This window comes from Aedes albopictus, chromosome 2 (assembly GCF_035046485.1).
Source record: "Aedes albopictus strain Foshan chromosome 2, AalbF5, whole genome shotgun sequence".
Taxonomy (NCBI): domain Eukaryota; kingdom Metazoa; phylum Arthropoda; class Insecta; order Diptera; family Culicidae; genus Aedes; species Aedes albopictus.
The window spans coordinates 40,564,301-40,576,889 of NC_085137.1; the positions used below are offsets into that span (position 1 = coordinate 40,564,301).

At 38.0% G+C, this 12,589-nt stretch overlaps 2 protein-coding genes across 2 annotated transcripts; both read right to left on the minus strand.

Moving 5' to 3' along the window:
- Window positions 1-1,584: 1,584 nt before the first annotated feature.
- Window positions 1,585-3,502, minus strand: LOC109621846 (uncharacterized). The gene is made up of 2 exons (XM_020076033.3): window positions 2,095-3,502; window positions 1,585-2,031 (listed from the first exon to the last, which is right to left on the minus strand). Exons 1-2 carry the CDS (start codon window positions 3,007-3,009, stop codon window positions 1,858-1,860), a joined length of 1,089 nt encoding a protein of 362 aa, XP_019931592.2. The 5' UTR covers window positions 3,010-3,502; the 3' UTR covers window positions 1,585-1,857.
- A 4,607-nt stretch (window positions 3,503-8,109) lies between these two features.
- LOC115265188 (uncharacterized) lies at window positions 8,110-9,848 on the minus strand. The gene is made up of 2 exons (XM_029869456.2): window positions 8,441-9,848; window positions 8,110-8,374 (listed from the first exon to the last, which is right to left on the minus strand). The coding sequence occupies exons 1-2, from the start codon at window positions 9,788-9,790 to the stop codon at window positions 8,216-8,218; spliced, it is 1,509 nt and encodes a 502-aa protein (XP_029725316.1). The 5' UTR covers window positions 9,791-9,848; the 3' UTR covers window positions 8,110-8,215.
- Window positions 9,849-12,589: the final 2,741 nt, after the last annotated feature.

Sequence of the window (12,589 nt, forward strand, 5' to 3'; positions counted from 1 at the left end):
TCCGCCAAGGGTTCGACGCATTACCCGTATCAACACCAAAGCTCCATCAGTGCAGGAGATAGAAACAGCCATCCGTAGCATACAATCGAACAGAGCCCCAGGGGTCGATCGCATATCAGCTGAGATGCTCAAAACTGACCCCGTAGTATCTGCACAATTACTGCATTAATTATTCTGCAACATATGGGAAACCGCGACATTTCCGGCCGACTGGATGCAAAGCGTCGTAGTAAAGGTACCCAAAAAGGGTGACATGACTGTATGCGATAATTGGCGTGGCATCATGTTACTGTGTATTATTCTCAAATTCCTCTGCAAGGTGATCCATATCCGGATACAGGAGAAGATTGACGCAACTCTCCTACGGCAGCAAGCAGGATTCCGTGCCGGACGATCCCGTGTGGACCATATTGTCACGCTCCGTATCATTCTGGAATAAATCAATGAATTCCAAGAGTCTCTCAACCTGGTGTTCATTCATTACGAAAAAGCTTTCGACCGTCTCAATCACGGAAACATGTGGGAAGCCCTCAGGCGCAAGGGTGTCCCTGAGAAAATCATCGGCCTCATTGAAGCACAGTACAGAGCATTTTCGTGCAGAGTACTGCACAACGGTGACTGGTACTACATTGAAACATGTTATTGAAACTTCCTAAATACTTTGTCAAGCTCCAATATTCTGTAAGAAATCAAAAAAAACTTTTCAAATTTCATTAGAAACATTAATCTGCAAAAAAGTTCTTTTCTATTATCTAGCCATGCTAAGAAAAGATAAAAAAAATGTATTATTAACGAATTTTTATTTCTGGCTCGTCGACTGGTATGCAATTTCACCAGTGGCCCGCGGCCGAAAAAGGTTGGGCAGGCCTGATGTATACTATCACCGCTACTGTTCCTCATCGTAATCGACGAGATCCCGTCAACGTCAACAAGACCAAATCGTTGGATGTAAACACGGTCAACCCTTCCAGCTTTACGGTAGCTGGGCAATCAGTAGAGAATGCTGAAAGCTTCCAATATCTTGGTAGCCAAATGGCGACCGATGGCGGCACCAAGATCGACATAGGTGCACGGATCAAGAAGGCGAGGGCTGCTTTTGCGAGTTTAATAAATGTATGGAAAAGCAACCAGATTAATCGACGCACCAAAATCCGAATTTTCTACTCGAACGTGAGATCTGTGCTGCTATATGAATCCTGGTGCGTATCAGTGGAGAACACTCAACGGCTGCAAGTCTTCATCAATAGATGCCTGCGGTATATAATTCGTACATGGTGGCCTCACAAATGGATCTCCAACGTGGAGCTCTATCGTCGATGTCATCAAAAGCCGATAGCGACAGAAATTCGGGAGCGAAAGTGGAGGTGGGTCGGCTACTGGAACCCAGCAGGACATCGCAACAGAGGCAGACCCAGAGGCTCATGGCGGCGCAGCCTCAATAACGAAATTAAGCAAGTCGACAGAAATTTGACCTGACCACAGGTCAAGGCAATGGCTGGCAATCGCCCAGGATGGAAACCTTTCAATTCGGCCCTATGCACCACCGTGGGTGCCCAGGACTGAAAGTAAGTAGTAAGTAAACAATTTGACACAAACACATAGGCTGATTATTATAAATGGTAACGGTTTTTACAAACATCTAGAAACTAGGGTGACAATGGGTATTATCGGCAGGTTTGTACTGTTCGTCATGGGGGGTTTTTGTCAGCCAAATTTCCTGAAACTTGGCTATATAATTCAGCTTAGTTGGGAAGAATTTGAGACACACTCTGTGTTCAATAGGTTACAAAAAAAAACTAAGACGAAGAGAACAGAACGGCCGAGAATAGGTAATTCCCCCTATATAAAGTGCATCCATTATCCTAATAAATCCCCAGTAATGCCCCCCGCCAGCAGAGGAAAATCGGCCCGCGTTGTGTTTTTCAGGTAGCACCGTTGCCCAGTATTCAGGCACTCAACCGAGACCAACCGAATGTGTTCTCCATCCGGCAGGCCTCTACAATCGATGTTACAATCGGTCAGCGTCAGATTCTGGAAATTAATTTATTGAACGTTATTATCGAATTACGAAGTGTGCTTCCAACTTGATCTCACCTTTAATCGTTTCGACTCAACGAAAACTCGGAAGAAATCAACTGTCACGTTGATCAAGCGCAATTCAAGACTTTGTAGATTCAACAGTATGTGGGCGTTAGTTGATATATCGAGAAAGTCATCACTTTTTCTAAAACTGTCGTTGATCAATGTAAGACTTTCCACATTTCTATGGATGTCTAGAAATGGAAAAACAGTTTGTTCGAGGGAGTTTTTCAATTTTTTCGAAGTTAAGTATGTAATAAGATTCGAAAGACTGCTGGCATTAGTAAAGATTATTTTGTCGATGATATTCGACTCGAGCGTCAGATTTGTCAAGCTTGGGACGTTTAAGGTAACGTCTTCGCAATATTTGATCGATCGAAGTTGTAGATTTTTTAATTTCCTCAAGAGAATTTCGCATTCGGCATAGACTTCCACGTGGCGTAGCATCAGGGATTCTAATTCAGTAAAATTAGCGAAAAATTGTTCCAAATTGACAGAGCACTTTTCGAAGAAACATGAAATATTCAATATCCTTATGGGCAGCCCAGCGCATGTGTCCATTAGTTCATCCAAGTATTTCATCTTGCAGCGGAAAGTCATATCCAAATCTGCCAACTGGCGTAATCCTCGCAAAAACTCGAGGTCTCTTCTATTTTCAAGAATCAACTGTAGTGTTTCGACGCTTCCGAGATCCGTTATTAACATGTCAGGAAAATCATGCTCTTTTGGCTTACATTCGATATGTTTTAGCAGGGCACATTGGAGCCTTATTTCGCCGGGAGATGAACCTTTACTGCCCTTCAAATAAATCGATTCCAAATTAGGAGCGTTGATGGTAACTTTCCGCAAAGGGTCATAGTCACATTCTAGCCAAACCAATCGTTTCAAATTCGTCATGGTCCAAATGCAGGCCAACGGCTCATCTGCCATTTTGCTCCCATGACAGCTTTGCAGTGAAACAACAATTAATCTGCATTGAGTAAACCAGCCCTGGTACGTAGTGTAAAGGCAATGCAGATCCCAGCACAAAACATCCTCTAATTGAAGTGCATCGATAATCGGAAACCGTTGGACACACGCTGCTATGGTGGGTTCATGTTGCTGCCCGTCTTCCACCACAAGCGCTCGGTAATCACGCGCAATATTTCCAATCACAACAGATGGGTTGATAAGACGGCCTTTCTCAGCACATTCTTCCGAGTCCCGTAAAGCTCGAGTCACGTTGAGCTTTCCCTTGTACACGATAAATTTTACCGATGCCTCATTTCAGCAGTGGCAAACAAGCGACAATGGCAGCAGTTCTCGATATGAAAAATAGGTGAAAATCTTCTGTAACACCTCTATTGGGAGAGAATGGATCGACATTTTTTAGTAATTGCGAATATGGAAACTGCACTTGTGATAACATGAATTTATACTAGCAAAATGCAGCTTTGAATGCAACGACGCACTCATACCCGCATGTAGCCGGTGTCCGGTGTGTGCGAAAGTTCATCCGGCTTCGGCAAAACTATGGGGCAGACCCACACATGCAATTTCCTAGTAAGGGAGCGACCATAAATGACGTAGCTTTTTAAAGCGATTTTAATACCCCCTTCCCCCTCGTAGCATTTCGTCACAAATTTGGATACCCCCCCCCCCCCCTATAAATGACGTAGCTTGTTAAACAACTCCCCCACCCCCCTCAACAAAATTTTCTTGTCAAAAAGCAAAAATAACTCGAAACTTAGTATTGATTTCAATTTTAACTTGTATGTTTAACGAATATTATGAAAAAAAAACAAACAACAATAGCAAGAAAATATTGCCGACTGCCAGGTTCAGATCGCCAACATCTAGACCATAGGTGCAACCAGAGGAGATTATCACCAAAGCTAATGACTCAATAAACCACCCATCTTTCTGATTAATGCCGAAGGACAGGAAGTTGATGCTCTCAATACAGTTCAGTACCATATAAACCTAGGAGCTCTTTTAAAGATATTAGTTTGCTCACTAATAAATCTGTTAAGAATATCAATTTAGTTTCATTTGAATAAAATTCACCACTACATTTCAAGGACGCTGCAGGATTTTCATCTAAAATTCTTTCAGCAGTTCATTCTGGAATTCCTAAAGGAGTTTCTTTTGGGATACTCATTTTTGAGAATTCCTCTCTTTTTAATTCCTCTAGCACTTCCTTCTGTGATTCCATTTGAGGTTTCTTTTTTTTATTCCCTCAGGGGTTCCTTCAGAGATCCCTCTAAGAACTCCTTCCGGAGTTCCTTCTTAGATTCCACCAAAAGTTCCTTCGAAGATTTCTCCAGGTGTTTTTTTTTTCTAAGGTTTTTTTAAAGTTTATCCAAGGTTTTCTTCTCTGTTCCACCAGAATTTTCTTCCGACATCTCTTCAGGGATTTTAACCTGAATTTCTTTTGAGATTCCATTAGAACTTCTTTCTGGGTTTCCTAAAGAAGTCCCTTTCGGGATTCTTCCATGAGATCCTTCTTGGTTTTCTTCAGGAAACCCTTCCGGCATTCATTCAAAACCCCTCCAGAAGTTGCTTCTTGGATTCCCCCAGGAGTTCTTTTTCGTATTCCTTCACGAATTCCTTCCTGGATTCTTCTGAGAATTTCTTCTGGGATTCCTCGAGGACTTCCTTCTTGGATATATCCAGGATTTTTTTCCCCAGGATTCCTCGAAGAACTTTTTCCGGCATCCCTCCGTTCACTCCTTCTGGAATTTCCTCCAGGATTTTCTTTCTTAGATTTCACTAGGAGTTCTATCTGGATATCTTCCGAGATTCCCCAAAAGTTATTTTCAGGATTCCTTCAATAATTTCTCCCGTGTTTTCTTCAGAAATTCAGCCAGGAGTTACTTCTGAGACTCTACAAATAGCTCCTTCTGAGATTCTTCCAGGAGTTTATTCAAGATTTCTCAAAAATTTCCATCTAGAATTGCTCCAGGGATTTCTATTGGTATTTCTCTATGATTTCCTTTCAAGTTTCCTCCAGGAGTGTTTTCTGAAATTCTTCTGGAATTACGCCTTAACTCAATTTTGACCGGAAATAGCCAATAACAGATGACGAATTTCGCACCAACTCGTCTTCGGGGTTGGCAGCACACCCTCAGAATGTTATGAAATTTTGTAGGTTTCAAGACTTTACCTTTTCAAGCAACTTTGCGTATTTTGTATTTTCAAAATTAACCTAGACTAACATTTAAAAAGAGTCAAAGTTCTTTAACCGTTTTTCTTTCACAAAAAATAACTCGAATATGATAAGATGTACAAAAAAGTAATGTATGGGTGACATTTAGAGAATTGTCCAAACTTTCATGAAAAAATATTTTAAAAATTCTAAATACATTTTTACACGCTAAAAAATATATTTTTAAAATTAAAAGTCAATTTACAGAATATGCCCACTTTTTTATGTTTTGAAATTTTTTTCCAAGAAAGTCAATATTGTTGCATAACTTTCCTCCATACATCACAAGATGGGCACTTTTAAGGAAAAAAAGTTTTTCTAACAAAAACTTTTTCATGTTAGTTTTTTTAGCGTGTTGCGCATTAGCCGTTTTTTTTCACAAAAAATATAACTCGAATATGATAAGTTGTACAAAAAAGTGATGTATGGGGAACTTTTAGGGAATTGTCCAAGCTTTCAAGAAAACATATTTAAAAAATATAAAAAAATGTTTTACACGCTAAAAAATATCTTTTCAAAATTAAAAGTCAATTTACAGAAAAAGCCCACTTTTTATGTTTTGAATTTTTTTCCCAAGAAAGACAATATAGTTGCCTAACTTTCCTCCATACATCACAAGATGGGCACTTTGAAGGAAAAAAAATTTCTAAAAAAAACTTTTTCATTTTATTTTTTTTGCGTGTTGTGCATTAACTCGTACAGTAATGTATCCAGAATCCTAATGACAATCCATTAAAACTTAATGGGCTCAACTACTTTTTTAATATCTTAACGTGCTTGATATTGGAAAGGGCTCAAGACAAATTTGCTTTTAGGCTTTTATATCAATGAAAACGCTTGTGTATTGATGAAATATGTACATATGTACATGTGTATTCAATTATTTTCTTTTCTACAATATATACATCCTTCTTTTATACATTCTATTGTAACGTTTTTTTTGAATATTAGATCTTTAGTCTATCTGAAACAAAGTAAACTTTTTTGAATTATCTTTTGAATTCGAAAACTTCTTCGCTTCAATTTGATTTTCAGAAATTGGCACAAATAAATGAAATTTTTGTGTACCAGGTATTGTTTTTACGTGACTGTATGTGTATAGTTCTTCAAGTTCATCCGTCATTTTTGCATATTGTTCATTTGAAATAAAGCAGAAATTCAATTTTGTTATATGTATATCTGACTGTTTAACTGCCCAGTCATACAGTTCTCGAGGAGTTGTGATTGTGTTTCCATAATCTCGAGCAAGACTTGCTCGTTTTGCCATTCGCTTGAGAGTACCTCCAACAGCGTCACATGGACCTTTGCCATGTGAAGTTGCGAAGAAGTGCCATTCTGCTTCCAATCCATAATTGGACCGAAAACTGCACAAACTGGCAAATTTTTTTTGTTCTTATAATGAGCTGCTGCTCCATCTGACATGAAAGTAATTTTTGAGAAATCAATCGATTGTTTAATGAAATCCAGCAGTTTTGATATAAATAACTGAACTGCTGTTGTATCGTGTGTAAGTACTTCAGATATTATTATAAAGCTCAAGTTTTCCAACTTATTTTCTTTTCTGTAGTACACTTCAAAGGGGTGAATGGTAGCTTGAGAATTATTCCAATGGTAACCTTGAGCTGAATTTTGAATGATAAATGAATAATTTTCTGAAAAGTCACAAATTGTTAATACTTCATCCTGTTTAAGAGATTCTTTTTTATCCCGCAAAAATGAGGATTGTTCTTTATAAATGAAATCATGAGTTATAAGCTTATCAACTTTTTCTACAAACAAAATACGGAACAAACTCGTCTATAGTCTTAGTAATAGTTTCCAAATTGCATCGATCAGTGGTTAGCCATTGTTGAAATAAAACCGATTCTTTATCATTCGCTTCTAATAATGATGTTAGTTCACTGGTTCTAGGCACACAATAATACAATTTCAGCAAACAGAATGCTGTTTTAAGCATTCAGATATCAAAACAAGCTGAGAAACAGGTTCTATTCCAGTTGGGATGTAACGCCAAGAAAAAGAAGGCACCCAATCAAACAAAGTTGTAATGCCCATTGAGTGTTATTAAATTAGTATAAGGATTCTTTATACATCCTGTACGAGTTAATGCGCAACACGCTAAAAAAAAATAACATGAAAAAGTTTTTGTTAGAAAAACTTTTTTTCCTTAAATGTGCCCATCTTGTGATGTATGGAGGAAAGTTAGGCAATAATATTGACTTTCTTGGGAAAAAATTTCAAAACATAAAAAAGTGGGCATTTTCTGTAAATTGACTTTTAATTTTAAAAATATATTTTTTAGCGTGTAAAAATATATTTAGAATTTTTAAAATATTTTTTCATAAAAGCTTGGACAATTCTCTAAAAGTCCCCCATACAACACTTTTCTATAGGTCTTGTCATTTTTGAGCTACATCGATTTGAAAAAAATTTTCGAAAAAAAGTTAGGCCCTCTTCAAATGTTACTCTTGAAAATTTTCGAAAATTTAAGTATGCAAAGTTGCTTATAAAAACCTAGTCTTTATGCCCACCAAGTTTCATTCGATTCTGAGAGGGTGTTGCCAACCACTGGTCGAGTTGTCGCGAAATTCGTCAGATGCGCAATTTATCAAAACTCTTGTCGTATTCCAAATAGCTATCAGTGGGGGAATTTTAATAACATCCAATTAATCTAGCTTTGAGGGAACCAGGTAGATGTCGGTGACTTCGTAGATGGCGGCGGAAGAAGATCCATAAACGTGAAAGAATATCGCCCATTACCGACGAAGATTGATCTCTGTTATACACGGGTCAAGGTCAAGCTTTCAAGGTATTAGGATAGGTAAGCAATTCAAATATTTGAATTCTACTGAGACATGCAACGTAAACTTTTATTCAAATAAACTAAACAAACCAATGCAAATAGATAGACATATTGTTAGAAACAATCTCGCAAGGCACAAATAATCCTCAGGAATGCTCCCCTGCCAGTAGAGGAAAATCGGTCCGAATGGTGTTTTTCAGGTAGCACCGTTGCCCAATAACCATGCGCTCAACCGAGTCTAACCGAATGTGTTCTGCATCCGGCAGGCCTGTACAATCGATGTTACAATCGGTTAGAGTCAGATTCTGGAAATGTTTAAATCAGCATTAATATGGGATTGAGTTGTAGGTATGTTGTGAACTTAAGCTGACATGTAACTGTTTCGACTCGGTGAAAACTCGAAAGAAATCGACTGTCACGTTAATCCAGCGCAATTCAAGGCTTCGTAGATTTAGCCATATATGTGTGTTAGTTGATTTATGGATAAAGTCATCATTTTTTCTAAACCGTTTGTTGATCAATGTGAGACTTTCCACATTTCTATGGATGTCTAGAAATGGAAAAACGGTTTGTTCGAGGCAGTTTTTCAATTTTTCCGAAGTTAAATATAGACTAAGATTCAAAAGGCTGCTAGCATTTGTGAAGATTATTTTATCGAGAATATCCGATTCAAGCGTCAGATGTGTCAGGCTTGGGACGTTTAAAGTAACATCTTCGCAATATTCGACGCATCGAAGTTCTAGATTCTTCAATTGTCTCAATAGAATGTCTCGTTCCGCATAGAAATCCACGCGGCATAGCGTCAAGGATTCAAGTTCAGTAAAGTTAGCGAAAAACTCTTCCAAATTGATGAAGCTCCTTTCGATAGAACATGAAATATTCAATATCGTTATTGGAAGTCCAGAGCAAACGTTCATCAATTCATCCAAGGATTTCATCTTGCAGTCCAAAGTCAAATCCAAATCTGTCAACTGGCGTAATCCTCGGAAAAATCCGAGGTCTATTCTATTTTCAAGAATCAACTGTAGTGTTTCGACGCTTCCGAGATCCGTTATGAACATATCAGGAAAATCATGCTCTTTTGGCTTACATTCGATATGTTTTAGCAGGGCACATTGGAGCTTTATTTCGCCGGGAGATGAACCTTTACTGCCCTTCAAATAAATCGACTCCAAATTGGGAGCGTTGATGGTAACTTTCCGCAAAGGGTCATAGTCACATTCTAGCCAAACCAATCGTTTCAAATTCGTCATGGTCCAAATGCAGTCCAGCGGCTCATCTGCCGTTTTGCTCCCATGACAGCTTTGCAGTGAAACAACAATCAATCTGCATTGAGTAAACCAGCCCTGGTACGTAGTGTAAAGGCAATGCTGATCCCAGCACAAAACATCCTCTAATTGAAGTGCATCGATAATCGGAAACCGTTGGACACACGCTGCTATGGTGAGTTCATGTTGCTGCCCGTCTTCCACCACAAGCGCTCGGTAATCACGCGCAATATTTCCAATCACAACAGATGGGTTGATAAGACGGCCTTCCTCAGCGCATTCTTCCGAGTCTCGTAAAGCTCGAGTCACGTTGAACTTTCCCTTGCACACAATGAATTTTACCGATGCCTCATTCCAGCGGTGGCAAACAAGCGACAATGGCAGCAGTTCTCGATATGAAAAATAGGTGAAAATCTTCTGTAACACCTCTATTGGGAGAGAATGGATCGACATTTTTTAGTAATTGCGAATATGCAAACTGCACTTGTGATAACATGAATTTATACTAGCAAAATGCAGCTTGAATGCAACGACGCACACATAACCGCATGAGGCCGGTGTCAGGCGTGTGCGATAGTTCATCCGACTTCGGCGAAACTATGGGGCAGACCCACACATGCAATTGCCTAGCAAGAAGGGAAACTTGGTAAAAATCAGCCCTCTTGAAGCTATAATAAATCCTGCTTTGTCTAGGGGGTATGATTTTATTCTTTGAAATAAAGTTCAATCTATGGCATCGAGTGAAAATCCCTTCATATAAGGCATTGTCCATTTAGAATCCGGACGCAGATAATCACTTATATCTCAGAGACGGAATAACTAATAAAAAAAGTTAAGCCCTTAAAACAAAGATAATTTATTGTGGTTTCATGGAAAAATATCATTAAAATTATTCAATATAATTTTTCAGACATTTTCTAATTTTTTTCCGTGTTAACCTCCATAAAGATCTGCACAATGGTAGTAAATTTTAGCATCAACTCGTATCCAGCGTATTTGTCTCACAATTGGGTCATCTCTGTACTAGTGTTATGAGACCCTCTACCAGTCTGTTTAGGATTCCAAAGAAACTTTGCCAAACATTTCTCTTTTTGCGAAATTAAGTGCAATTCAGTAAATTCCAAAGAGGCGAAATTTGAATGATTTTTCGTTAATAAACACTATCCATCCGTGGTGAAACCACTGAACATCTCCGGCTGTCGTGACAGCGCACCAATCTAGCTCAAACCTCTACAGATCCCTCATGTGCATTATTGAAAAGCAGCATGCGATTCTTGAGGCCATCACCTTTGTACAGCTTTGGTGTCATTATCGTGACGTTAGAAAACGATGCCCTGAGCTCGAACTTACTGCCAAATCTTGGATTTCCAAGCAAATTTATCCGTGAACACAAACTTCAATCTTTCGGGGACACATCCTCATTGCATGGTTAACAACATCTAAGCACATCACACATAATGGTTTTGGAGATGTTAACATTTTTCGCGACTGTCGTACCTGACAACGCTAAATTTTCAACGTGTTTGTGTAAGATTTTTTTCCTTCTCTTGTCTTCAATCTTAACCCTTCAGCGCGCGCGCTGTTGTAAAAAGTACAACACCACCAAAAAACCTCGCTTTTCGTATACAGCACGAGCGCGGTGCAGTTTCGGTTGCTTTATGGCGCGCGTCCTGGGAGGTTAAATAACTTTCCATTCGTTGCAAGAAAATCAATGAAATTATCACCATTAATAGAGGACTAATTTATGATCAGATTACTGTAAAAGAATGGCGATTATGATCATTTAGAGCGTCACAATAAATTATACTTTACGTCCGGATTCTAACTGGTCAATGCTTTACTCCCTCAAAAAAAAAAATGCTAGAGATTGCTCCAATAATTCCATCTGGAATTATTACAAGTATTTCTACAGGAATTTCTTCCAGGAATTCTGGAAATGATCATGGAATTTCTTAAATAGTTTATACAAAAAAAAACCGATTTAATCCACCTATGGTGAACAGAACCCTTCTTACTCTTATTAAAATTATTGTTGTATTATTTGTATTTAACATATTTATTTTGTGTAATTGACCAAAAGTTCTAGAATATATTGTGGATTTGGCATCTAGTGGATTGGTTTCCAAAATAGCATCATGAAACATGGACTAAACTACCAGAAATGCCAGACACCTCTTAGAATCTTGTATGGAAAGTTTAAAAAATAGCTTACATATTCTGGAATATTGTATCTTTTGTTAACTGCCAAAAGATCTTGAATCGATTAACAAATGGGTAAGAAAATCAGCGAGATACACTTTGTCTAATATCTCTTAATCAGTCGATTAAATTAGCTCTGAAGTACTTGGTATTCATGATTATGGTGTAGAAAGGACAAAAATGATATATCTACTAAGTTAATCAGTTTTGGCATTTGCTAGTTATTTTGGCTGTCCGGTTCTTGCATTTTTTTCCACAATATATAAATTCACAGCTTTCATTTAACATATTAGGGGTACTCGTTAAACAGATTAAATTGCTGCGTAAGCCATGATTTCCTGCTTATTTGAAATGTTTCATGATTTTGCTAATGAAAAATCAAAGATTGCCTTGGTGATCACGACGTTTAATCAGTTTACGTTGTTAAGTGAATCCCCCTATTGTTAGTTTTCATAGAATTCCTGTTTATTTAAAATTTGTTATTTATAATTTTATTGACAATAACCTGCTAGGATACACTATATATGAGGTCAGCATTATTTATTGAAAAATAATTTCCCATATAATGGTCAAAAACTCATGCAAGATAACAAGTGAATATAATAATAAAATAAAAAAAGAATTTATTGAAATACTCTTCGTAAGATATCTCAGTAATCAAATGTCGAATCGAAATAAAACTTCAGGGCCTTACAAGCAGTGCTGAAATAGTAGTTTACGCAACAAGGTGCAGAATGACGATTTTTACAACACATTTATCCAACGAGGCTTGCCGAGTTGGATAATTACGACGAGTGCTGGAAAAATCGAGTTCTGCACCGAGTTGCGTACAACGTTTTTTGCAATTTCATAAATTACCCTTGAGGATAGTTTTTAACAAAACTTGTTCATCAAACTGCACACTGATGTTCATAGCCATGTTTAAGAAAATCTTAACATAACAGGTTAAACTGTGCAGTTGTCACAATTTTCCAAAACTGCGTCCAGAAAGCATCAAGAAGTTAACCAAAACTGAAAACAGTGCTGTAATGGTTCATTACGCAACGCAAATCA